General features: G+C 53.4%; 10 protein-coding genes across 10 annotated transcripts; 6 read left to right on the forward strand and 4 right to left on the reverse strand.

Annotated features, from left to right (window-relative positions):
• Nucleotides 1–1,538: 1,538 nt before the first annotated feature.
• On the forward strand, nucleotides 1,539–5,116 carry J4E83_003204 (uncharacterized protein; the record flags this gene model as incomplete). Its single annotated transcript, XM_049330141.1, has 2 exons — nucleotides 1,539–1,919; nucleotides 1,982–5,116. 2 exons carry the CDS (start codon nucleotides 1,539–1,541, stop codon nucleotides 5,114–5,116), a joined length of 3,516 nt encoding a protein of 1,171 aa, XP_049190637.1.
• Nucleotides 5,117–5,882: 766 nt separating this feature from the next.
• J4E83_003205 (uncharacterized protein) lies at nucleotides 5,883–6,329 on the forward strand (the record flags this gene model as incomplete). The annotated part of the gene is made up of 1 exon (XM_049330142.1): nucleotides 5,883–6,329. The coding sequence occupies one exon, from the start codon at nucleotides 5,883–5,885 to the stop codon at nucleotides 6,327–6,329; it is 447 nt and encodes a 148-aa protein (XP_049190638.1).
• A 325-nt stretch (nucleotides 6,330–6,654) lies between these two features.
• Nucleotides 6,655–7,930, reverse strand: J4E83_003206 (uncharacterized protein; the record flags this gene model as incomplete). The annotated part of the gene is made up of 3 exons (XM_049330143.1): nucleotides 6,655–7,113; nucleotides 7,183–7,637; nucleotides 7,690–7,930. The coding sequence occupies 3 exons, from the start codon at nucleotides 7,928–7,930 to the stop codon at nucleotides 6,655–6,657; spliced, it is 1,155 nt and encodes a 384-aa protein (XP_049190639.1).
• A 1,396-nt stretch (nucleotides 7,931–9,326) lies between these two features.
• Nucleotides 9,327–10,905, reverse strand: J4E83_003207 (uncharacterized protein; the record flags this gene model as incomplete). The annotated part of the gene is made up of 5 exons (XM_049330144.1): nucleotides 9,327–9,438; nucleotides 9,485–9,930; nucleotides 9,995–10,381; nucleotides 10,438–10,772; nucleotides 10,821–10,905. 5 exons carry the CDS (start codon nucleotides 10,903–10,905, stop codon nucleotides 9,327–9,329), a joined length of 1,365 nt encoding a protein of 454 aa, XP_049190640.1.
• Nucleotides 10,906–11,505: 600 nt separating this feature from the next.
• J4E83_003208 (uncharacterized protein) lies at nucleotides 11,506–12,239 on the forward strand (the record flags this gene model as incomplete). The annotated part of the gene is made up of 2 exons (XM_049330145.1): nucleotides 11,506–12,167; nucleotides 12,212–12,239. The coding sequence occupies 2 exons, from the start codon at nucleotides 11,506–11,508 to the stop codon at nucleotides 12,237–12,239; spliced, it is 690 nt and encodes a 229-aa protein (XP_049190641.1).
• A 1,666-nt stretch (nucleotides 12,240–13,905) lies between these two features.
• J4E83_003209 (uncharacterized protein) lies at nucleotides 13,906–14,823 on the reverse strand (the record flags this gene model as incomplete). Its single annotated transcript, XM_049330146.1, has 1 exon — nucleotides 13,906–14,823. One exon carries the CDS (start codon nucleotides 14,821–14,823, stop codon nucleotides 13,906–13,908), a length of 918 nt encoding a protein of 305 aa, XP_049190642.1.
• A 242-nt stretch (nucleotides 14,824–15,065) lies between these two features.
• Nucleotides 15,066–16,577, forward strand: J4E83_003210 (uncharacterized protein; the record flags this gene model as incomplete). The annotated part of the gene is made up of 4 exons (XM_049330147.1): nucleotides 15,066–15,105; nucleotides 15,152–16,164; nucleotides 16,217–16,465; nucleotides 16,521–16,577. 4 exons carry the CDS (start codon nucleotides 15,066–15,068, stop codon nucleotides 16,575–16,577), a joined length of 1,359 nt encoding a protein of 452 aa, XP_049190643.1.
• A 459-nt stretch (nucleotides 16,578–17,036) lies between these two features.
• J4E83_003211 (uncharacterized protein) lies at nucleotides 17,037–18,309 on the reverse strand (the record flags this gene model as incomplete). Its single annotated transcript, XM_049330148.1, has 6 exons — nucleotides 17,037–17,186; nucleotides 17,237–17,745; nucleotides 17,911–17,938; nucleotides 17,990–18,078; nucleotides 18,128–18,161; nucleotides 18,226–18,309. 6 exons carry the CDS (start codon nucleotides 18,307–18,309, stop codon nucleotides 17,037–17,039), a joined length of 894 nt encoding a protein of 297 aa, XP_049190644.1.
• Nucleotides 18,310–19,349: 1,040 nt separating this feature from the next.
• Nucleotides 19,350–20,679, forward strand: ARO2 (bifunctional chorismate synthase/riboflavin reductase [NAD(P)H] aro2; the record flags this gene model as incomplete). Its single annotated transcript, XM_049330149.1, has 3 exons — nucleotides 19,350–19,384; nucleotides 19,434–19,795; nucleotides 19,844–20,679. 3 exons carry the CDS (start codon nucleotides 19,350–19,352, stop codon nucleotides 20,677–20,679), a joined length of 1,233 nt encoding a protein of 410 aa, XP_049190645.1.
• Nucleotides 20,680–22,253: 1,574 nt separating this feature from the next.
• Nucleotides 22,254–23,432, forward strand: J4E83_003213 (uncharacterized protein; the record flags this gene model as incomplete). Its single annotated transcript, XM_049330150.1, has 1 exon — nucleotides 22,254–23,432. The coding sequence occupies one exon, from the start codon at nucleotides 22,254–22,256 to the stop codon at nucleotides 23,430–23,432; it is 1,179 nt and encodes a 392-aa protein (XP_049190646.1).
• Nucleotides 23,433–24,468: the final 1,036 nt, after the last annotated feature.

Raw genomic sequence — 24,468 nt, forward strand, 5'->3', positions numbered from 1 at the left:
CACGCAGAGGGTTGATCTTTGCCGCATGCAGGTCTCGAGTCTGCGACCGGGGAGAAGGTTCGCGGTGGGTCGACAAGCCTGATGCTGCAGGTCCTGGCTCGCGTCCGCGCGCGTCCGCGTGCTTTGCGGGTACTGTATGTTGTTATGCTTTGATTGCACCCAGCGTGCGTATGAGGGCTGCGGCCTTGCTGCTTGTTCGCGGCGCCAAACAGTAGCGCTGGAAAAGACTCTGCCAGCCTATGAGCAGGCAGCGGCGATGGCGAGAGGCAATGGCGACGACAACCTGCTCCTGTACCCGTCGTCGTGCCGTGGGCGGATCGGCTGGGTGAATGCAGCCAATGCACGGTATCTCAACATGACGAGCGGGCAGGGGAGAAATGCCGGGGACAGGCGCTGGCTTGGCTGGCCTGCACGGTCGGTGGTCTCGCCGCCGCGATTAAGGATGCCTGCGGGCTATAGTCGAGGTTGGGAGCAAGCCGCATCCCACACGCACCAACGCTCCGTTAGCCCTGGCCCAACATCCCTGCATCGCCTGACAGAAGGCCCCTGTCCTGTTCACACGAAGCTTTTCTCGAGTAGGCGGGCGGTAGGATCCTCCATCGGGATGTGATAATAACAGCTCCAGCCGGCCACTGTGGAGAAGGGCAATGTTCCTGTCGTTCGACTGCATCTCGGTCGCCTATCCCCAACCCACCTGACCTGCTGGCAGCGCGTCTGTTTTCCTTTTGGTCGCTCTTTCCTTCGCTTGGGCCGCGACTTCCTCACGAACCGTTGGAAGCAACCCCACGCTCCCCTGCAGTGGCAGGCACGACCCTTGTGCGCCTCTAGGTCTTCGCTGCTCTGCTATTGCCATTACAACACTGGCCCATCCCCCAGCCGCAGCCCCTCCTTCCAGTTAGCTCCAGCGTCTTCACTCTCAAACATCTGCACACTTTCACGAGAGACAGACCGTGTCTGAGCTTCGCCTTGCTACGGTCTTTGTGTAACGGAAACGACGCCCGTCCCAGCTTTCGCCGCAACCACCTCGACGACAGGCCCATCCGCCGGCCTCGCATCCACATCGGGTCATCTGTCACCTGCTTCACACTACAGCGCTAGCTATCGTCACGTCGGGTATGTCAGTCTCCGTTTGTCGCGTGGGAGTTGCCTCAGCACAGTATTAACTTGCAAACAGCCGAGCAAAGCAATCGGTATACGCCAGGACTCCAGAACGTCAAGTATTGCGCCACGCCAATTGACTCTCGTTTTGTATCATCTGCCAAATGCTGCCCAATTAGCGTACTATCGACGGAGCATTCTACTCTAGCATCTCACCCACCTTTCGTTCTTCCACCATGGCGTCCTTTCCTGAGCAAGAAGAGATGGATAAGCGATCGAGCGCACTAGTGGCGCCACTGAACATTCACAAATCGTCACCAGGAAGATCGCGCTCGCGGGCTTTTGGCCACACTCGCCAATCCTCATCAAGGGGAACACATTCCAGTCGGTCGCAGTCGCAAATATCGCCACCTCTGACCCCGAAGACTTCAAGTGAAGCCATGGCTCTGCAACAGCAACAACATCCGCAACCTGTATTCCACAACTACCTCCGTGCGTTCTATCATTACAGCCCGAGTACGACAGTGTCGTCCTCAACCGACGAGTCGTCCATCACCGTCGCCATCAATCAAGGCGATGTAATCCTCGTCCACTCTGTTCATCCCAATGGCTGGGCCGATGGAACACTATTAGCGTCAGGGGCCCGCGGATGGCTGCCCACCAACTACTGCGAACCCTACGACAATCCCATCATCCGGAACCTTCTGACCGCGTTAACATATTTGTGGGATTTGGTCCGCGATGGAGAGAATGGCGATCTTGGTGCCTTCTCGAGACAGGACTATGTCAAGGGCATGATTGTTGGCGTCCGCCTCTTCCTCGTAAGTGAAGCTTGTGGACGGGTATAGAGTGTGTCTGTGTCCCGATTACTGACTCCGAACAGGAACGGACTGAGTGCCTGCAGAAGGATTCACGCCTCATCCTCACACACGTAAGTCTACGGCGCATGCGGAAAGCTCTCTTAGGAGATCTTTCCACACTCGTCAAGACGGCCAAGACCTTGCAAGAAGCCCTGCAGTCGAACGAGCTGCAGGTGCCCGTTTTCGAACACATGGACGAGCTTGTGTTCAAATCATTCAAGTTGGTGACTCGGGCCGTGCGTTTCCTTGACATCTGGACGACGGACGCAGTGGCGCTGTCACTCTTCGAGCTTGGCGACGCCAGTAGTCATCGACCACTCACCCCGCCGTCCGACTCGGTCGATGCTGCTGTGGAACCACGAGCAATATCAGCCCCCTCGGGCGAGAACAGGCTTTCGGCGAACGAATGCGACTCTCCGGTTACGCAAGGTGCACCATCAGTGCACGACGACTGGTACACCACCACTGCTCAGCCGCAGAGAAACCTGAACCGCCTATCAGTCGCCTTTTCGCTGCCCTCGGAGACAGATTCACTTCAATCACCAATACTCCCCTCCCATTCCTCAGTGCAGTCGAAACGTATCTCCATGACACATCGCTTGTCGTACACCGGTAAATCAGCAAGTGCGCGCAAAGGAAACCTAGCCACCGAGAGGCTAAACGCCGCGCACGACGCTTTCCTGGGCTACATCGGCTCCTTTATTGGGTTGCACCTGCAATCACGGTCTTCGGAAGAACTTGCTCAGATTACCCAGCACTCTGTGATTGCGTGCCGCCAACTTCTCAAAGTTGTTGAGGAAGTATGGGAACGAGACTCGCGACGATCCGAACAACTGGCAGAAGCACGAGACACCATGTACACCCGTTTGACGGAACTAGTGCAAGCGACCAAGGACATGTTCATCAACGCCGATACCGACGTTGAAGAGGTGGTGGCGCCTGAAGCAGGGAAGCAGATCGTGGCTGCCGCTACAAGCTGTGTGCGTTCTGCTGGTGATTGCGTCACCAAGGCTAGGGTTGTGATCGAAAGGATTGGCGATTTCGAGTTCGAAGCCGAACCTGCTGGTCTCGGGATCTCAGAAACGATCTTTCAAGAACCCGACGCAGATAGCCAGGAGTCCACAGCTAGGTCCGCATCGCCCAAGCCTACAGACACCGTCCTGGAGACCAACAAGCCACTACCCGCTACGCCAGTTGAGGAACGCGAAATGCCTCCACCACTAGTCATCTCAGAGTCAAAGCCACTACCCGAGGTGCCGCAACCATCACCACTCGAAACCAACAGGCTTAGCCTTCAGCCTTCGTCCCAGGCCGTAATAGTCGAGAGCCCAACCGCAGTGTCGTTCAGATCGTCCCGGTCATCATTACCTCCTCTCAATGCGGTGCCTACTCCGGTTCTGGCTCCACCTCATGCGTCTGATTCCGCCGATAGTCCCTTGAGCACGACACAGGAAAGTTTTGCCGGTTCGACCAAAACTGACAGCGTCTACGTTTCAGTAAACGATGGGAGCAGCACCTACTTCAGTGCACAAGGCGATTCTGCAAGCATTCTTTCTCACACGTCCACACGTGCCACTACCCCGGATCATTCGCCCACGAAGAAGGAGAGTTGTCAAACCTTGATCAGCAGCTTTGGCAGCTCCTCTGAGCTCCGATCTCTAGCAAGCGAAGATGTCGCTGCTGGCGAAGAGCACTTATTGGAGACCACCTATGTCCATGAATTGATCTACAACAAAGAGGGCCAAATCTCTGGTGGTTCCCTCCCAGCGCTTGTAGAACAGCTGACTACCTTCGAATCTACCCCAGATGTCGTCTTCGTCAACGCGTTTTATTTGACGTTCCGCCTCTTTACCACGCCACTCGACCTCGCGCAATGCCTGATCGACCGTTTTGATTACATCGGTAACAGCCAGACCGTGGGTGTGCCGGTACGTCTTCGTGTCTACAATGTCTTCAAGGGTTGGCTGGAAAGCCATTGGTGTGGCGAGAGCGACGCTGTTGCTCTAGGCGTCATCCTCGCGTTCGCCACCGGAAAGCTTAGGGCTGCTATGCCTGCTGCTGGCAAAAGACTTGCGGAGCTTACTTCCAAAGTAACGGAAGTAAGGGCTGGTGCTCTTGTACCTCGATTGGTATCGTCGCTCAGTCAGACAGGTGCTTCAAACCCTGCGTTCACTCTTGCGGATAGCAATGTGCCGTCCCCAATTGTGACTAAGAGCCAACTCAACGCTCTGCGAGGTAGCAAAGAAGGCAGGACGCAATGCAGCATATTGGACTTCGATCCTTTGGAACTTGCCAGACAATTCACCATTATCGAGTCCAGGCTCTTCTGCGCCATCCAACCCGAAGAACTTCTTGCCCTGGAATGGACCAAGAAGAAGAATTCGAAGGCTCGTAACGTCAAAGCAATGTCAACGCTTTCGACCGACCTGGCAAACCTAGTTGCCGACACCATCCTGCAGCTCGAGGACGCAAAGAAGCGTGCTGTTGTTATCAAGCAGTGGGTCAAAGTTGCGGCAAAATGCCTGGAGCTTAACAATTACGACTCGTTGATGGCCATCATCTGCTCGCTCAATTCATCCATGGTCATGCGTCTCAAACGTACATGGGAAATTGTGTCCACGAAAACGAAGGCTCGCCTGGATGAACTGAAGGCGATTACCGACGTAGGACGTAATTATGCTGTGCTCCGACAGCGTCTGCAAAACCATGTCGCGCCATGCATTCCATTCGTCGGTATCTACCTTACCGATCTTACGTTTATCGACGTCGGCAATGGCACCACACGACAGCTCCCCGGAGATTCCGGTTCTGACAGCGTCTCCGTCATCAACTTCGACAAACACATGAAGACAGCTAAGATCATCGGCCAGCTCCAATCATTCCAAGTTCCTTACCGACTGGCTGCCATACCAGAAATGCAGGACTGGATGGAGAGCCAAATCCAGCGAATGCACGCAAGCGACCAGGCCAACGTGCAAAGCTACTACCGCCGATCGCTGCTTCTTGAGCCTCGTGAAGCTCAACACTCTACGAGAGGCTCGCCCTCCATCGACAACAGTGCACAAAGCACATTCTCAGCAGAGAGCCGAACCAATTCGAAAGACAAGTTCGAGTTCCTCAACTTCAATTTCTCGACCGCGAACCTCAAGGGTTCATAGACATGTGTACTGCGCTTCATTGCGCCTTTCTTCATCGACCGCCTCTGGATGGCGCCTGGTCACCGACATACCCTAATGTTTGCGTTTACACTGCATCTATTCTTGTCCTTTATGTCACGGACACTTACGATACCAATGCCCGAGTTCCTTTTGTTTGTTCTATACCACTTCAGCGATTTCTTTTCCGGGTGGGCTCATTTGTATTCTGCATACTCTGCAAAGACAGATCACAGGTATCTGCGCAACATTTCATACTTTTTGCATACCCATTGGGGCTTTTGGGAGCCTGTATCAATCAGGTCTTTGGCGTTAGGAAGAGGAAAGAAGTCGCTATTACAGCAAACGGTGTGTTGCTGCGATTAGCGGTTAAAAGCATTACACGATGGGCACTGGAAGACAAAATACGTTCTTTCGTACCCATAGAACCATGTACTGAGCCGTCTACCGGACTGCAGCTCTCTGAATCAAAGAAATTCTCAAACCAACTACCATCTATTCGCATTGTGACAGCACCTCATACAAGAAGAAAACTAAAAGACATCTAATATAAAAGGCAGTGTGCATGATTGTCGTGTGATAGAGCTAGAATACATCGTGGCAGATCATGATGGCAGCTGCTTCAGGGTGGGATTTCCATGTGGGGTTAAAGCTAGCGATTGCAGCGACCCCTCCACCCTCATTCCATCCGCCATCGCGTCGCATAACTGCCCCGATATCCTCTCTTCTCCCCACGTCTATACCAATCCACGCCATACTGCGCACGCCGATGACCACGATGACCACCCAAGACCTTTTGATCGACGTCCGCTCCCCAGCCGAGTTCTCGACCGGCTACCTTACCTCCGACATCGCACCCACCGTAAACATTGAATACCAGGTCATCGATCAACTACCCGAAATCTACGCAGCGAAAGGCATAAATGTGGGAAAAGACGATCGAATTACGCTGTATTGTCGGAGTGGAAGACGCTCGGGTATTGCGCTGGGAAGGCTAAGGGAGATGGGGTTCAAGAGCGTGAGGGATATCGGAGGCTTCGACGAGGCCAGAAAGGTGTTGGATCGCGAACAGGTCCAAAGGCAGTTGGATTCCGAGCTAGAGAAGAGCATGGTACATGATGCTAAAGATGCAGGGAGTGGTGAGGATCCGAAGAAGCATGTTAGGGTCAAGAGCTTTGGCGCGTTGGTCGACGGATTGAAGGCACTCGAAGAGTGAGATGTCCAAGTTCATATGATGCGATTGAGAATGCAGGCATATGGGGCGCATGCGCTTCTGTCAATGCTCACCGCTGAGCTTCCGGTCAATCATCCTGCGGAGCATCGACACGAGGAAAACCGGAGTTCAGGGCACAATGGGGGTGAGACGATTTTGTCTAGTGGTACACAATATAAAGGTAAAGAATCTTCCTCAAACGAGTGGATGAAGTTGGTTTCCCCCAGTTCAAAACTCTAGCACACTTCGGAATGCCACTGCTAACCCCCAGCTTAGTCCTGCAAGCACCGTGTCTCCACGCTTCAATCTTTCCTCGAACTACTCTGGTCTATCTAGTACTTCCCGATGGAATGGCACCGGTAGGCATGGCGGTGCCAGAAGGCATAGCGCCGGAGGGAGGAGCACCACCCGGGCCACCACCCATACCACCAGAGTTCTCATTCTCGACGCCACCTTCGTCAGTCCAGTACGCCGCTGGGGTGATGTTGTAAGCACTGGCAGAGTCCATGCCAAATGCCAGCCAACCGAAAAGACCCTCTGAGATGTCGTTGCCGAGCATGACATACTCTACGAAGGGGTCAACATCTGCAGCTTCTTCCGCAAGAATAGAATCGTCTGCATTGGAGGTGACTTCCTGTTCATTGCTGGCGTACGGCTCTACTGTATCCGCGAGAGTGATGAGATCTTGGTCGAAGAACATCTGGCCCACGTGTGTGATGTGGCCGCCTGAGAGGGTCGAGTTGGCGTTTACAGTCGCGTTGAGTCGGGACATGACGTGAATGTGCGTCTACAACATTGTCTCGAGTTAGTTTCTATTTACTCAACATAAGGGTGGTAGAAACCTGTGAGCACTTACAGCACGTCCCGTGTAATGTCCTGGGAAGACGGTTTGAAACGAAACGACGCCGTTCTCGTCACTTTGCTGGATGCCACGCAATGCCGTGTTCTGCAAGTTGGACTCGTCGTCCTCGCCAACTCCGTTGCCCTGCGCTACGACACCAGAGTATACGCCGGTAGCGTTGCAGTGCCACATCTCGAGGAAAGCCTGAGGAACAGGCTCGCACGTGTTCACGTCGATGATCTGGATGTCCAGTGTCATAGGAATGCCCTCTTGGTCTTCGGTGACATCCTCACGTACGAGTTCGCCTTCGACCCAGTAAGGGCCTTGGGTCACCTCGGGTGTAAGGACGCAGGAGTTGTTTCCTGCAAAGAGGGTGGCGGGATCAGTATCGGCGGTGATGCCAGTCATGTTTGACTTGTGATCAGTGGCGAGGACGGTATCGAGGTCGCGAACCCGAAGGTACGGTTTATCTGTGCGATATATCAGTATCCAGCCATCAGCATCCTCTGGAAGGGAGTGTACCTTGGGCGATAGCCCGCTTGGCTCGAAGTCTCTCTACCATGGCACTGCGACGGGTATGCATCGCGATATCGTTACCACGCGCCTTCAGTGTATCAGCACAGTGGGCAAGAGACCGCTTGTTGTTCGCGAGGTAGGCTCTTCGCTCAGCAGCTTCCTGTGCATGCTCTGCGGCGCTCTGGCCTGGGTGAGCTAGAGAGCTCTGAGCAAGGAGGGCGACGCTGAGAAGAGCTGTGAGCTTCATGATGGGAAGATACTTGTTGGGTCGAGAGTGCAAAGAGAAGTGATGGTAATGAAGGCTTGTACGGCTCTCGACCAGGAGCTTTATATCTATCGTTTGGATCTCTCGATGTCAAGTCCGGATCTCGATGTAGACAGGGGAAACGAAACAGAGGCATGGTACTCGTCCCCCTACCCTTGCTCTAAACCTTAGGCCCACTGTCCTGCATGTTTCTCTTCTACCTGTATGAGTCGTCACAAGCATACGCAAGACATTGTATTGTTTCGTAGTGTGGTCAGTCTTGGCGAAACCATGAATTTGAAGCTTGTCTAGAAGCACACCGGTAGCTATGCACGATCAGGCCCATCGCTGAAAGCTTCGTCTGTGTTGGTCGGCTTCGTTGTTGGACTACGCACTGTATGGTTGGTGGTAATGTTGCGACATATTTTCCTTATTGATGTGAGAATCTATGCATTTGCATGCATCTATGCTCTCTAAGCGTTTCTCACTATCGGGCAACTTTGTGTGATCTGTCTGTTCCTTGAACTTTCGATACCTAGGTACCTCTCCCAACATCTCAATCTCCACAATCGGCATCTCCATACCGAGTGTCAACGTCAGTCTTCGACCCTGGAACGGGGTTCTTTGCCAAATTCAGTCCATTTCCATTGCGTGATTCCTGATTGGAGGCTTACGTGGCTGTCTGTGTTATACTGGGAAGGGCTGTAATGTCTAGAGCGGGCACGCAAGCGCGAGGCTAACCGATTTTGAGAGGCGATGGGCCCCAAAACCTGCGGTCTAGTCCACAAAGCTCATTGACATGCTTCTAGATTGGTTGCGCTACTGTTGACGTGCCTTACGTATGTGCGGGTCAAGAACCGCTAGCTTCCTCCGAAGAAGACGCGTAGGCATGTCTTGGCAAACGCTTCCATCCCAGCTTCAGCACACTTTGAATGCACGCGCGCATCCGGAGTATCTCTTATCCATATTGTGAGATTACTATGGCCAATGGGAGGTTTCGCGATTACGCAGGTGATGGTTTGGATCCACGGCATGTTCCAGGAACGACGCTTGGTGAAGTCTGTGGGTGCTTGCGTAAGTATGTCAGGAGGCTTGGGTGCGGGACGAAGACGCGAATAAGCAGCTAAGCGTTTCAAATTGGTGCTTGTTGTTTGTACTTAAAGCTTAGGGACGTATGGTATGACGGAAGGGCGGGTTTGCTACATGGATTTGAAGCGAAGTTCGAACGTCAACAACGACCCTGCGTTACGTCAATAGACTTGCGGGTGGTTTCTGTTTGTTTTTGCAAGAGTAGTCTTGATGTGCTTGAGATTTTGTTACCGATGCATCTTGCCGTGGCTGTTCTGTGCACCACTGTACAGCTGGTTCACATCTTTGTAGACTGTGGACTTTCCATCTATCATTCGAGATGCAGCTCGCCTTCGCGCTCGGCATAGGGATAATACTTCTGTGTTTCAGTCCATAACGTTTCTTCGTCCATCTGGCTTGCATCCAGGCCTGCAATGATGTCCCTGAACATGTGTTAGCGCCATCTTTCCAATCGTCAATGCGACTTACTTGTCTTCAGCCAACACTTCGAAGCCCGGTACACAATCAATGAGCGCGTACATAACATAGCTTCCGACGAAAGACCATGAGAATCCGACGAGAGCCTCCACAACCTGAATACCGAGCTGGCGTACGTTCCCATCGAAGAATACTCCACCAACAATTTCTGTGACTCCATCATAACCAGCAACTTCTTTCCGAGCAAAACAGCCTGTCGAAATCGTTGCTAAAATTCCACCAAGGCAGTGTGTCGCAAAGGTGTCGCCATGATCAACCCATCTCCAGCGCCGAGCGAAGTCGCTAAACTTGATGCGAAGCGCTTGACGACAAAACAGTGCACCGAGCACCCCGAAAAAGAAGGCTGTTGGTAGATCGATGAAACCTGCCGAAGGTGTGATCATGATGAGTCCAGAGATGGCGCCCATGAAGCATGAGTCCAGACTCCAGCGCCCAACCTGCAGAGGTAGAGGTACGAAGTCAGCGTTTGTCTCATATGCACTTCGTGCAGCCAGGACTTACCTCCACATATGTGTAGAGCATCCACGTGAGCGCCCCACTGGCAGCACAGAGGTTCGTGACACACAAGGCCATTACTGACTTGAAGTTGAACGCCAGAGTGGTGCCAGCGTCAAAAGCGAGCCATGAGCCCCAGATGCTAATCATGGCGAGAAGTTGGCAAAGAGAATTGACCGGCCGGTGGATGACCAGATGCGCTGGTGTACGGGTCGAGGACTTGCGCGAGCGGAACAAAGGGTATGAAAGGTATACGGAAATCGCCGTTGCTGTTGCTCCGGAATTGATGTGTACGGGCGTACCACCTGCGAAATCTAGAACGCCTAGGTCCATAAGGAAACCTCCACCCCAGACCATATGAGCTAACGGATTGTATATGAATGTAGACCAAAGCTACCATTTGTCAGTGAAGCTCACAGGTATGCCGTCGTTCTACAGGTAGGACTCACAAATATGAATGGTATCAACGGCAGTATTCTCCCTCTCTCACACGCGCCGCCAACCGCAATGGCACAAACTGTGGCCTGGAATACCAATTGAAAGAAGCTGAATAGCACTGCTGGAATGGTACCAACAGGCTCTGCTAGCACATTTCTGTGAAAAGCGTACTTGAAATCTCCAAAAATAGCTCCTCCTTCTCCGTATGTCAAGGTGTATCCAATGAGGAACCATTGTATCGAGCAGACGATCACTGCTAGGATAGCTGGCATAACTGCTGCTAGAGAATTGGAGCGTGTGGTGTAACCTGAATACGCTATGCCTACAGCTGGAATGATGCCCCAGCCTTGACAAGGTTAGTCAATGTAGTGAATAGTTGTCAAGGTATACATACAGAAGACCGAACAGACAAGCACGAAGAGTGTATCAGTCCGGTCGCAAGCTTCCCAGGCCTGCAGGACCTCGGTAGGCAAGCCCATGGTGGAGGTTCTTAGTAGAAGTTCGGTGTCAAGGTCAATAATCCTGCTATAACAGTGTATATAGAGATGCAGGTAGTGAGTACGAGGCTATGCAGCGGGGAAGACGTGGGCAAGGGTTGAAGCTGCAGCAGGTACAAGCAAGCCACCTCGGCTGAGCGTATCCTGTTCCCGGTGTCCGCCTTCTTTCCCTTCCCAAGTGCCCAGCATTGAGGCGCTTGATAGGCAGTAATGTGCAGACGCCATTGGCTTAACTAGGAGATCGTGTCGATCGCTGCGCGACGATAAGATAAGGAAGGCTCTCCATGGTCAATAACAGGAAGGCTGGGTGAAAGGTGCATTAGCCGAAGCCATGTTTAGCACCACTTTCTGCAGCTCGTGACTTCGTGATATGCTTTTGCGGCGCTTCATACGCGAACATGGTAATTTAACAATTCGATGGAGTGCCGGCACCAGATGTCGATGAAGTGTCACAAAGGCCTCGATCGCAGACCGGGGCGGCGCTTTTCCACGTTCGGCAACGCTAATGCCGTTTTGAGCCTACGCAGAGGCACATCCAATGCTCACGAACTGTGACCACGGTTCCTGATCAGCGCGCCAAAAATGTCGGATAGCGAAGAGAACGATTTTTTCGGTGTCAGTCAGGACCTCGTTCCCCCCGCGCCTATCAAACCTGCGGGCGCTTCCGAGATAGATTTTGACGGCTTACTGTCACCCCCACTCAAACTACATGAGGACCTGAAAAACGGCTGCGGCGGTCAACTATGGCCGGCCGGTATGGTACTGAGCAAATACATGCTGCGTAATCATCGAGAAGATGTCGCAGGTAAAGAGATAGTCGAGCTTGGTGCCGGAGGCGGGCTCGTCGGGTTGGCGGTCGCGATAGGATGCAAAGTCGACACCACATTACATATCACGGATCAAGAGCCGATGTTCGAACTCATGAAGCGCAACATCACACTGAACGCTCTGGATTCTCGTGTCAGCGCCTCGATATACGACTGGGGAGAGCCGACGCCGTCACAGCTACCAGCACACCCGGACATCATCCTGGCAGCGGATTGTGTATATTTCGAGCCTGCTTTCCCGTTGCTGCAAAGGACGTTGCAAGATCTGATCGGCGACAAGACTGTGTGCTATTTCTGCTTCAAGAGGAGGAGACGGGCAGATCTGACGTTTATGAAGACGGCGCGAAAACTGTTCCACGTGCAGGAGGTGGACGATGATCCTGATAAGGAGGTATACTCGAGGGAAAAACTGTTCCTGTAAGTGTAGAAATTATCTTATGAGCCATAGCTGACGCATGCAGTTATCGCATAACGAAGAAGACTAGTTGATGGAAGGACAAGATTGTGGTGGACTAGCATCTGAATAGATGGTTGGCTGCAAGTCACGACGTTCAGTGCAGGTCCATGGGTAGAGTGTCGCGAACCCTGGTAGCCCCTTCTGATAGCCAAATTCCCGATTTGTCCCTTCTTATATTATCTGTCCAAGACATCCGCTGTCGAGAAGGATACCATTCATATTTATTCAACCATGTCGCACTGCTGCATGCGCGCTTTAGATTTGCCTGATGAGAATCGATCCACCCCGGACCCTTACGGATACCTCCGGTCACTTCCCGATGTTTCTACAAGTCTTGATATTGCTCGCCATCGGCCTGCACTGGCATTTCTCAACAGCATAACGCCCACAAATGCTACTTGCGAAGACATACATCCGTTATTCCAGCAAGCGCAGTGGATGAACTTAAGCTGCGAGACCTACCTGCAGCTACTACCTGCTCTGAAAGTTGCTACGCAGCTTACTAGGCAAGCATCCTCCCTGTCTTTCCACAACCATGTCCTTCATGGGGAACTCAAGTATCTTAAGGAGAAGCGAAGGTATTATCTTGCTCCATCGGCATATGAGGCAACTCAAACAGCTCACCTGATGACGACTGAAACGCTTGACATCACCCTGCCGAGATATCTAAGGCTCGAGTTTGATGAACTTGACGAGGACGGGTTCCAATTCGATGCCATGACATATTTCGGCGAAGGCGCGAGTGTTTCCGAGATTGTATACTGTCCACGGATCCAGCTCCATACTCATCACCTCTACGCACTCCGTCACGTTATCAATCATGGGTCTCTATACGATCAAGAGGCGATCTTCCTGAGAATCGCTATCGCTCTTTGCCACGAACTTGCCCATGCCGTCTGGCATCATCGCAGCAGCATCGAGAATTCATCCTCGTAAGTCGATCTTTGAACATGTTCATTGCGAGTTGCCACTAACATATTTGTAGACCCACGACTACCCATGGCGACCCTTTTTATCAGTTGACTGACACCGATCCCGAACTAGGGAATGCTTGGGAGCGTTATACCTTCGGCGGCAACATCTGGACTATCGACTATCCGGGCAAGATTACTACGTATTACTACCAGTTGGATGCAACAACTGGTCGCAGCGATTATGATACGCGCATTATCGTACCACGCTGGTGGATACACATGTTCTTCCTCCAGCCGATATGGACCTACTTCAATCGACTACATCATGAGGGGCTACTGCGACTACCGACTGAGCTCGAAAGCGGGTGCGCATTCCGGAAGCATTCACCAGAATCGAGCATGGACTGGACCATGTACATTCATGGCGCGAAGCAGGTGCCAGCTTGCATGATGACGCGTGCGGTGCCATACTTGTTATGGAACCTTCTGAGGCCTGCTCTAGAACGCCTAGAGAATCGTAATAAATCTAAAGACGGATGGAGACGTTCAAGCGAATCGGAACGAAATCGAGAAGAATATGAGGAGATGTGCAGGTCGCTAGTAGATCAATCGGCGGCACCTCATACAATGTCGGAACCAGACGTGTCTCTTTCACAGCCTACATCACAGTACAAACGGTAGATCAATGAATGTAGCGTTCACGTTGGCCTCGAAATTCTCTGCGCATATGATTAATCTTCATACTGATTTCTTCGCCGGGATAGATAGCGATTACACCACTAGCTCAAGCGCTCTCTTTAGTTTTACGTGGATGCGACTCGTGCCGGCTCTCGAAAAACTTAGCCGTAATCCCGATCATGGCGATAACAGCAGAAACCGCGAGAAAGTTGACAATCATGTTGCCCTTTTCCCACTCCTCCTCTACCTTGATGTTCCTACGCAGCTTTTTCCGCCTAGCCCAAATATGCTCGTTCACGTTGTCCTGCGTTTCCTTGTGCCTGACGTTGTCAAAGTGTGGAACTTGATTCCCTTGTTTCTGCTGACCAGGGCCAAATCCACCCCATTCGCCGTAGGATTCTTGACCAGCATGATTGGATGACTCCCCACCTTCCTGTGCGTTGGAGTATGCGTATTCGGCTCGCTTCGCGCCGTGACGTCCATAGCCACCAGCCTTATAGAACGAGGGCGGTGGCCCTCGGAAGGTACTGCGCTTCTTGTTCAGCCCGCTGGCCGGCCTTGAGCCATACGCAGCGGAACTGTAACTCCCTTGCGGATATTCACCCCCGCTCGCTCCCCAGCGTGATTGTCTTTGCGAGTGTTCTAGTTGTGCATCGTACTGCGCGCGTTTCTCCGGTACAGAGAGAATGTGGTATGCCTCGCTGATTGCGACGAAACGTGTGGAGGCTTCGGGGTCGTTGCGGTTATGGTCCGGGTGGTTTTTCTTCGAGAGCGTGTAGAACTGGCGCTTGATCTCAGAAGCAGACGCCGTCGAAGTGAGATGTAGCGTCTCGTAATGATTGACTAGGGCGTCCGCGTATCGTGGGGCCGTAGCATGGAAATGCGAGACTTGTATGCGCCGCGGAAGAGCAGGACCCGTGCGACGGAGACATGAGTGGCAGATGTATGGCGAGGATATGCGCGACAGTCGAGAAGTCGATGTTTGAGCGATTGATCGCAGTAAGCTAGATGGGCGGGGTGGCATTGCCCACTACCAATATCCGAAGGTGAGGGTGCCCATGCAGAAACATGAGTTTGGGTGAATGTTCGGCGCGCATGGAGGACGTCATCGCCAAGCTCCCGGGGCTAAGACAAGCATGGCCTAGCTTCAGAACCCAGTCAGTGGGCGACGCTCCACCGGCGTCAGTTAGCGGGGCGTTTCGAGACGCTCGTAAATTTCGAGATTGTCCACGAGACACGCACTATTATACTCTCGACACGGCCAACATGGCGGCCAAGGTAGCGGACGAAGTCGCCAACATGAAGTGTATGGAAACGCTACCTCTCGCGTTACATCGCCTAACAGCGTACAGTGGACGACACCAACGGCAAACCAGCAAATGGTACAACAGAGAACGGCGAAAAGCCCACAGGCGACGCGGATCACGAAGACTCAGACGATGACAACGAGGTCGAGGATGGAGCACCAGAAGCCGGCGAAGGCGCTGCGAAAAAGAAGAAGAAGAGGAAGCCCAGAAAGAAGAAGAAGGCTGGCGCAGCAGCCGGCGCAGGAGGACCCAAGGTGCAGACATCACCACCACGAGTTCGCATCGATGAGCTGTTCCCCAACGATTCGTACCCCGAGGGCGAAATCCAAGAATACGTCAACGAGAACGCCTACCGGACCACCAATGAAGAGAAGCGCCACCTCGACCGCATGAACAACGACTTCCTCACCGAATACCGCAAAGGCTCAGAGATCCACCGCCAAGTTCGGCAATGGGCTCAGAACTGGATCAAGCCGGGCATGTCGCTTACCGAGATCGCAGAGGGTATCGAGGACTCGGTTCGCGCCTTGACAGGACACCAGGGTCTGGAGGATGGTGACGCGCAAATAGCGGGCATGGGGTTCCCGACTGGTCTGAGCATAAACCACTGTGCAGCGCATTACACCCCTAATGCGGGCAACAAGATGGTCATCAACTACGAAGACGTCATGAAGGTCGATTTCGGCGTACACATCAACGGACGTATTGTGGACAGCGCGTTCACCCTGACCTTCGACCCCGTATACGACAACCTCATCAACGCGTGCAAGGCTGCGACAAACGCCGGTATCAAGGAGGCCGGTATCGACGTGCGCATGAGCGACATTGGCGCTGCTATCCAGGAAGTCATGGAGAGCTACGAGGTAGAAATCAAGGGACAGATGCTGCCCGTCAAGTGCATAAGGAATCTGAACGGACACTCCATCGGACACTACACCATCCACGGCGGCAAGACTGTACCGATCGTCAAAGGCGGTGATCAAACAAAGATGGAAGAAGGCGAGACATTTGCTATCGAAACATTCGGCAGCACAGGAAAGGGATACGTTCGGGATGATGTAAGTCACTCGCCTACTAGTAAGCCTACTCTTGATCTAACAAGTACCACAGATGGAGACATCTCACTACGCCAAAAAGGCCGACGCACCCAAAGTCGCTCTCCGCGTCTCGTCAGCAAAGACACTCCTCAACTCCATTACCAAGAACTTCGGTACTCTGCCTTTCTGCAGGCGGTATCTCGATCGCATGGGCCACGACAAGTACCTCTTGGGCTTGAACAACCTGGTCAGCGCGGGTATTGTCGAAGCCTACCCCCCGCTCTGCGATATCAAGGGCAGTTATACAGCACAGAGTGAACACGTAAGCAGCCAGTCTCATTCGTCAACGCTTTAAAGATATCTCTAACGCAAGACAGACATTCGTGCTTCGCCCCAACTGCAAGGAGATTCTCAGTCGCGGTGACGACTACTAAGCTCCAATTATACGTCAAACATGAAGCGTCTGCAATTTCATAGTAACATGTGACAACAAGTAGAACGAAGCTATGTGTTCCCGCGCTCATGAAGTAACGGTTTCATGACCATGACTGGGCACTGCATATACCGGAAACAACAAGAAGTAAAAAACATACCATACCCGATTGATCAGCTTTCACTTGTCTTCCTCTTCCTTGAACAAACTAATGCCAGCACGCTCCATATCTTTACTAGGGATACAGGTTCAGTAAGTACACATCATCACTACGAGCATATAGATCGGGGTCCAGACTTCCAGTAAATTGTATTGAGACGAATCGTCGCACATACCCAAGGTGTATGCTCCGTTCGCTCATCAGCACTAGATTGATATGATACTGCTTCGCGAGAACCAAAAGAATCTAAAAGCCAGCTCCTTCATCTCTTTTCCACAAATATGTCTCTTTTCGAGGTGCTTAGCCCTCGAAGGTGAAGCTGGTGCCGAGCTTGTGGCCGGCCTCGTTCAGCTTCTGGGTATCGAAAGAGCCACCAATACCGAAGGTCAGACCGCTGTTGACCTTGGTGTTGTAGGCGAGGGAAGCAATGCCGAGGTTGTTGATCTTGGCCTGGATGGGATTAGTACAGACGCCCTCGTGCATGTCAGGGACCGTCATACCTTAGCGAAAGACGCAGGGTCAAGCTTGTACTTGGCAGCGAGCTCAAGACCGACGTTGTTGCCGGACTTTGAGTCCCAGACAGCGCGGGCACCGGCCTCAACAGCGGGGTTGACGCGCTGGTAGTACGAGGCGGTGAAAACGCTCAGGGAGTTGGTGGCAGTCACGGCAGCGTTGTAGAGAGGGGTGGTGTATCCGACAGCGGCGGAGTACTTGGTGATGGCAGCCTTCTGCACATCGTAACCGACTTCACCACCAACAACCATGCCCTCGTGGCTAACGACAGCATCAGCGGTGGTGCCAATGGCGCCAGCAGCCGAGTAGTCGACGAAAGCGCGGCCGTGGAAGGCAGGCTGCTTGAAGTGAAGGTTGACCTTCTGGCCCTTGTTGCCAGCAGCGGGGTTGAAGTTGGAGAGAATCTCAGTCTTCAAGCCGCTGGCAAAGGTGTCGTTGAGCTCGACCTTGGTGGCCAGCATGTTGGCAGTGTTCCATGACTGGGTGATGCTGATGCCTGCGTCGTCCGTTGTCAGTAGGTTGATTCCGTAGCCCGCCACGGAAAAGCCCCCCTTGCCGGGAGGCTGCTTCACGTGGAATATATAAGATTGAAAGTTGGAAGACGCATGAAGGGGTATAGAGAGGCTCGTGGAGCGGGGGAGAAAGGAATCGTTTGTCGTACCGTTGGAAAGCGACTTCTTGCCCTCGAGCTGGTGGACGCGTTAGCCTTGGCGTTTTTCCGCGTACAATGGCGGGCTTACCGAGGAAGTGACGGGGCCATCGTGGGCAGAGGTTCCCTTGGCGGTGAAGTTGACACCGTTGGGGGCCTTGAGCTTGACCTCAAGGGCAGCTGCGGGCGCGTCAGTGGGAGGGCAGGCGGATCAATTGGAGTCGCGGACCTGCGGCAGTGTGGTAGAAGTCCTTGTTGATGAGCTGGAGGGCGGCTCCGTTAGCAATGGCGCCATGGGGAAGCTCGTCGCGGGGAGCCAAAACATACGTCGTTGGAGGCCTTGGCGATGTCGCTGAACGCCGGCGGCGGGAACTTGGGGATGATCTTCTCGACCTTGACGTACTCAGTCATGTTGGGCAGTTTGGTGGGGGATGTGATGGAGGAAAGAGGGGTGTTTAGGGCGTCGTGTTGCTGGCTGCAAGCAAAACTTCTTGAGAAGTCACGGCAGGGTCCGCGCTAGTAATCCCGGATGATCTTCGTGCCTGCCAGTCCACCCACTCTCCATCCATCCCTCAGACACGACCAAACTCTGTTCTCGCCATGCTCGTCGGCGTCGACTACTCTGCGCCCGTGTCGACCAGACGCCCCTTCATCTTACCTGACACTAGCATGATGTGACTGCCACTCCTGCCATCTGCGCCCTCAACCATGGAACCCATTTCCAGGCGCAGTCGCCCGCGCGCGTGGCATCGTCTTGAGTTGTTCGGCCCACTCGCCCACGCACATGTGGTCGCCAGTCTTTCCTTGACCGGACGCTTTGTACAGCGCAAGAACAGCGCATGTCATGTGGTGTGGGGTCGTCTGTCTGGGCGACAACGTTGACCCTGCAAGCACATCCTCACGGCAACATAATCCAGTCACCATCCCGATGGCGAAGACAGCCCACTTACTTGCCATTTGTTCCATGTTTATTCTGAATCTGATCACGCAGTTGAGGTGCCTCAAGTACACGTACGGAGTGGGATCTAGCCCTGCTCGTTCGCATTACCTGTGGGGATATCTCGGTGTCTGCATATCAGCAACTCCATCAATCGCTGAACGAATGACTTTCCTCGCACCGCAATGTTAACTTTGAAGAATGTGCGACATTGCGTTGACGCTCCGATGGGAGGGTACCGTCGTTTGGTTCATACCAGCCTTACCATCGGTGGCCGATCTCGGGTTCCCAGACGGCTGTACTCCGCGCCCCGCTAAATAAATAAAACTCCTAGAGTGACTCTGACGTTGATTATTCTAGCGCACGCGTCTGGACCTGCAACGACACAATAATTAAACCGGCGCTCTTTGGACACATACACAGACGTTTGGATACACCGAGCACGCATCTCATTGACTAGTCGCCGTACACAAGGGAGCCGAATCCCCACTATCTCGCCAACACCACAACCACAATGTCTACCTTCGGCACGCACTTCAGGGTCACCACGTATGCATACGCGCCGTATAGCTGCTCGACGTCTACTGACCTGCGATAGCTATGGCGAATCCCATTGTCTTTCCGTCGGCGCCATTATCGACGGTTGCCCGCCGGGCATGGCCCTTACTGAGGATGACATCCAACCCCAGATGACGCGCCGCCGACCGGGCCAGTCCGCCATCACAACCCCCCGCGACGAGAAAGACCGCGTAGAGATCCAGTCTGGCACAGAGTTCGGCATCACACTGGGCACCCCGATTGGCGTCAGGGTCATGAACGAAAACCAGCGCAAGCAAGACTACGGCAACAAGACGATGGACATGTACCCAAGACCGAGCCACGCCGACTGGACATACCTGGAGAAGTACGGTGTGAAGGCTAGCTCAGGTGGTGGACGAAGTAGCGCACGAGAGACCATTGGTGAGCGGATTCCGGCACAACCACCGTGCAAACGCTAATGGTGCCCAGGACGAGTAGCAGCGGGTGCGATAGCGGAGAAGTACCTGCGCGAAGCCTACGGTATCGAGATCATCGCATTCACCAACTCCATCGGAAACGAGTTCCTCTTCCCTCCTACACCCGAACATCCCACCGCATCCACGAACCCAGAGTATCTCAAGCTAATCGACTCGATTACACGCAATAAGGTAGACGAGTACCTGCCCGTCAGGTGTCCGAGCGACGATGTCACCAAGCGCATGGAAGACTTGATCGCCAAGTACCGCGACGCACAAGACAGCATAGGTGGCACTGTGACTTGCGTAATAAGAGGTTGCCCGACAGGCTTGGGAGAGCCATGCTTTGACAAGCTGGAGGCCAAGCTGGGACACGCTATGCTGTCGATTCCCGCAACCAAGGGTTTTGAAATCGGATCCGGCTTCGGAGGCGCACAACTACCGGGCTCAATTCACAATGACGCGTTCGTCAAAGCTCCTGCTGTCCCGGCAGGCGAAAACCCCGATGCAAGCAAGTACCGCTCAAAACCCAAGCTCACCACCAAGACCAACAACTCGGGCGGTATCCAGGGTGGTATCACCAACGGCGCGCCCATCTACTTCAACGTAGCTTTTAAGCCGGCAGCGACAATTGGACAAGCGCAGTCTACAGTCACATACGACCAAGAGGAAGGAGTGTTGGAGGCCAAGGGCAGGCACGATCCTTGTGTAGTGCCTCGTGCAGTGCCCATTGTCGAGATGATGGCTGCATTGGTCATCATGGATGCCGTACTAGCCCAGCAGGCGAGACAAGGCGCGAGGAGCTTGCTTCCACCGCTAAAGGGCGTTCAACCCGTCAATGGCGCTTGATAGGCCGGATGATGTAAGTCGGGTATAATGGGAGTTAAGGCGCCAGCTGCGAGTGTACGATGTTATTGCGCCGAGATGGATGAAAGTTATTAGACTTGATGTATAGATAAAAGTGCCACGACTCCACAATATCAGAGCCCACAGATGGGCTCAAAGGCTCAAAAGTCATTCCGAGTCGGAATACAGCAAGTTCAGCAGCGAGGACCAGTTTAGATGCTACCCATGATCGTACAAACTTGTCCACAACCCTCGGCCGAGCTGACAGATTCGTCCGCGAGACAAATAGTTCACATGCGAACCGACTGGGCAAAAGTGTAGAACCACATCTCGACCTTCGTGACGTGCATCTTACCGGTAAACTATAGGATAAGGCATGCAACTATAGACTAGTCGAGACATTCCGATAGAGTGGTAATAGGCACCGCCACCTGGTGTCTTTACCCATTGAGAGGCCGATGTTCACCGGCAAGGACTTCCAGCCTCGCGGAAGCCAGTGTGGGGGCCGGCAGAGTCGCCACACTGTAAGAAGAGGGTGACCGGAGGGCGAGGAGGATGCATTGGCAGCGGATGCTATCGGGCCTTCCCCTCCACCAAAAGCAAGAACCCTGGCTGTTGGAGATCCCTTCGCTTGCAGCCGCGAGCCAACATGACATAGGACACGCTCCGCGAACCCCTCTTCCTCCAGTCTATCCTCTTGCCTACAAGCAGCTCTTGTCAATGTCGCTCCCTTGTCTGACCGACATCGAGATCGCGCACAAGCATGTGTGCCGCCTTGCATCATCCGTGTGAAGATAGCCATTGCAAATTCGTCCAGTGCTCGGTGCGCCATGCCGAAGCTAGTCGTTGATGCTGGTGCTGCTCCAAAAAACTCTGTCCTGTCGCAAGCAGATGCTGCGGTACCCGAAACCAGGCTCCACTGATAGAGTCGTCCCAAGTTCGCTTCTATCTCCGCAAAGGCCCCTCGCGTCCGGACATGGACATGTCAGCTGGCCCATGCCTCCGGGACCTCGATTCGAATTCCCACGTGCGGCACAGCCTGTCGGACGCGACCTATTCATCTGTTACAGCCCATCGGCTACTGCAGTAGGCGTTCACCTCCCAATCTAGATCCAGTACGAGGCCAATCGAGCCTCTTCGTCGTGGTCGCGCATCGATCCTTTTGGATGTCGCCTCTGCGTTTGCCACCCTACCGAAAATCATCCATGGGCTTTGATCTTGCCGAACGCAAACTAAGGCAGGCACGTTGAACGTCGCGACGGGCGCCAACGTCACAGCTACCTAATCCGAGCCCGCTGTTCTTCTCCCTCGACATTGGTGGCTAATCATATTACTTTCCCACCCGGCCCAGAGAATGGAATAACTAACTCGTCCTCGGAGCCCGCGCGGACTGCCTCTTCATTCCCCTCGTGATCAACCATGGCCCGCGCCGCTACTGCCACCTCTTCCAACAACAGAGACGACCAAGATAACTCACAGGCGCAGGACACAAAAGCCAGTAAGCGGCGCTGTGTCCAGTCGGCCTGTGTGCCCTGCCGGAAACGCAAGTCCAAAGTAAGCATCAATCTTCCCACTGCATGCACCAATTCCACATTGAGCTCCTACATCTGGCCCGATGCTGGAGATTCGCCTCCGCGGAAGGCTCGTCACCAGCGAGGATTATCCGCAACTCTTGTTTGGGCCATTCTCCGGGCAACTTTCCCGGTCCCTCGCCAAGTGCCCTCCTGCTGACACCTCATCTACAGTGTGACGGTGGTACACCCGTGTGCGCGACTTGCACTGCCGTCTACAAGACTGAATGTCATTACGACGCTGAGAGCGAGAGTCGTCGCACTAAGGCTACTCCGACGATCGCAAACAGTACTGGGATCAAGCGCGACGCCTCCCTTGTCGCCGCCTCCAGCCCTGAGAATGTCTCGAGCGCCGAATTTATCGTCAATTCGCTGAGACATCTACCTGACGAGCATGTCCAAGAATTTCTCAATCATATTCGAAGAGACCCCAGCCTCGACCTCACCTCTCTAGCTGAAACATGGCGCAAGAACGTGACGTTGACGCAGAGCGAGCCCGTCGACGTTCAAAGCCTCGAGTCAGATCTTAGTGTGCTGCTTGGGAAGCCATCTGTTACATCCACCGGCCAGAGCAGACACTTTGGACATTCCGCAAGCCTAGGCCTGGTACCCGAAGATGAGAATTTTGGTGGCGGGCGGCTGCGTACCAACAGCGTGAAGCCAGAGCGTCAAGGGTCAACGTGGACCAACGTAACCGATGACCTGGCTTTTGTTGAGACTCTGCTTGACCTCTATTTCACCTGGAGTCATCCCTTCTACGTGCTCTTCAGCCGAGAGTGTTTTTACAAGGACTTCAGAGCGGGACGCGACAAGTATTGCTGCTCTCTACTGGTCAATGCTATATGCGCATATGCATGTCATCTCACGGAAGACCCTGCAGGTCGCACGGATCCTGACAACTTCCGTACTGCAGGCGATCACTTCTTTGCCGAGGCCAGGCGGCTGTTATTCGAAGATGAAACCCCGAGCCTGACGACTGTTCAGGCGCTCTGCATTATGTCGATGCGTGAGCCGAGCACAGGGAGAGAAAGTTCAGGCTTTTCCTACATGGGAAGGTGTCTTCGTATGTGTGTTGAGCTTGGTTTGCACTTGAACTATGGCGCCAATTCTGCGCTTGGCTTGACACCAAGTGAGATCGAAGTGAGAAAGGTCACATTCTGGGGCTGCTTCACCGTGGATACGTGAGTTATCTTGGCTATTTTTACCCCGACTGGGCTAACTCGACGCAGAATCTGGACAATCGTTACTGGCCGCATATCTCAGCTTCCTCGAGCTGCCATTACTCTCGAAAAGCCTATGCTGGAAGAGACGTCTGACCTTCCTGAGGCTTATCCCGCCCCCTCACAAATCGCAGGAGGCGGAGTCGTAACCATCCGCATGTTCCTCCAGGAATTTACATCGCTCGCGGAGCTCGTCAATGACAACAACCACATGTTCTTTGCGCCAAAAGAGCGACTTACGAGCAGTAGATTGCTTGATTGTTATCATAAATACCAAGCCTGGTATAGAAAACTGCCAGCTTTGATAAGCCTGGAAGGAAAGAAGGAACCCGAGCCACACATCTTGGTACTACAGTATGTCTGAACATCCATGCTTACTTTGCGAACAGAACTGACACTCCACGTAGCATGCTTTACTGGACCATCATCGTGCACCTTTTCCGGCCTCTGCTCAAAGTCGATCTTATTCATTCCGATATACGCCCCCGCGACATCTGCGTAGATGCGGCCAACAAAGTGTCTGAACTTGTCCGGATCTATCGGCAGTTCTACGACTTTCGTCAAGCTCATCTACTCATACCACACGTATTACTCACTGTCTGTGTTGTGCACTTGCTATATTCAAAGGATAACAGCATTTCTCGACAAAACCTCATCGAAGGCATGCAGGGCCTAGACGATCTTCACGAATGTCACTATTTCGGGGCGAGGAGTTTCCGCGTCATATACACCCTGGCGAAGACGTGGAAGCTGCCTTTCCCTGAAGAATTAAGCAACTCCTCGTTGATACCAACAAGCGACCCCAACAGGCCCCAAGGTACTATTAGTCCTCCGGCAGATCCTCTTATGATACCTCCCAATACAACAACTATTACCGGCAATCGGATAGGACCTGGCCGTCTCCATCCACCTATCACTCAGAGGAGGGAGAGCCTGTCGATGTTTGCTCCTCAACCAGGGTTGCAATTGGCTACACATCCCGCCAATTCGAGGCCGAGTAG

This window comes from Alternaria metachromatica (assembly GCF_023757995.1).
Source record: "Alternaria metachromatica strain BMP 0045 chromosome Unknown scaffold_5, whole genome shotgun sequence".
Lineage (NCBI taxonomy): Eukaryota > Fungi > Ascomycota > Dothideomycetes > Pleosporales > Pleosporaceae > Alternaria > Alternaria metachromatica.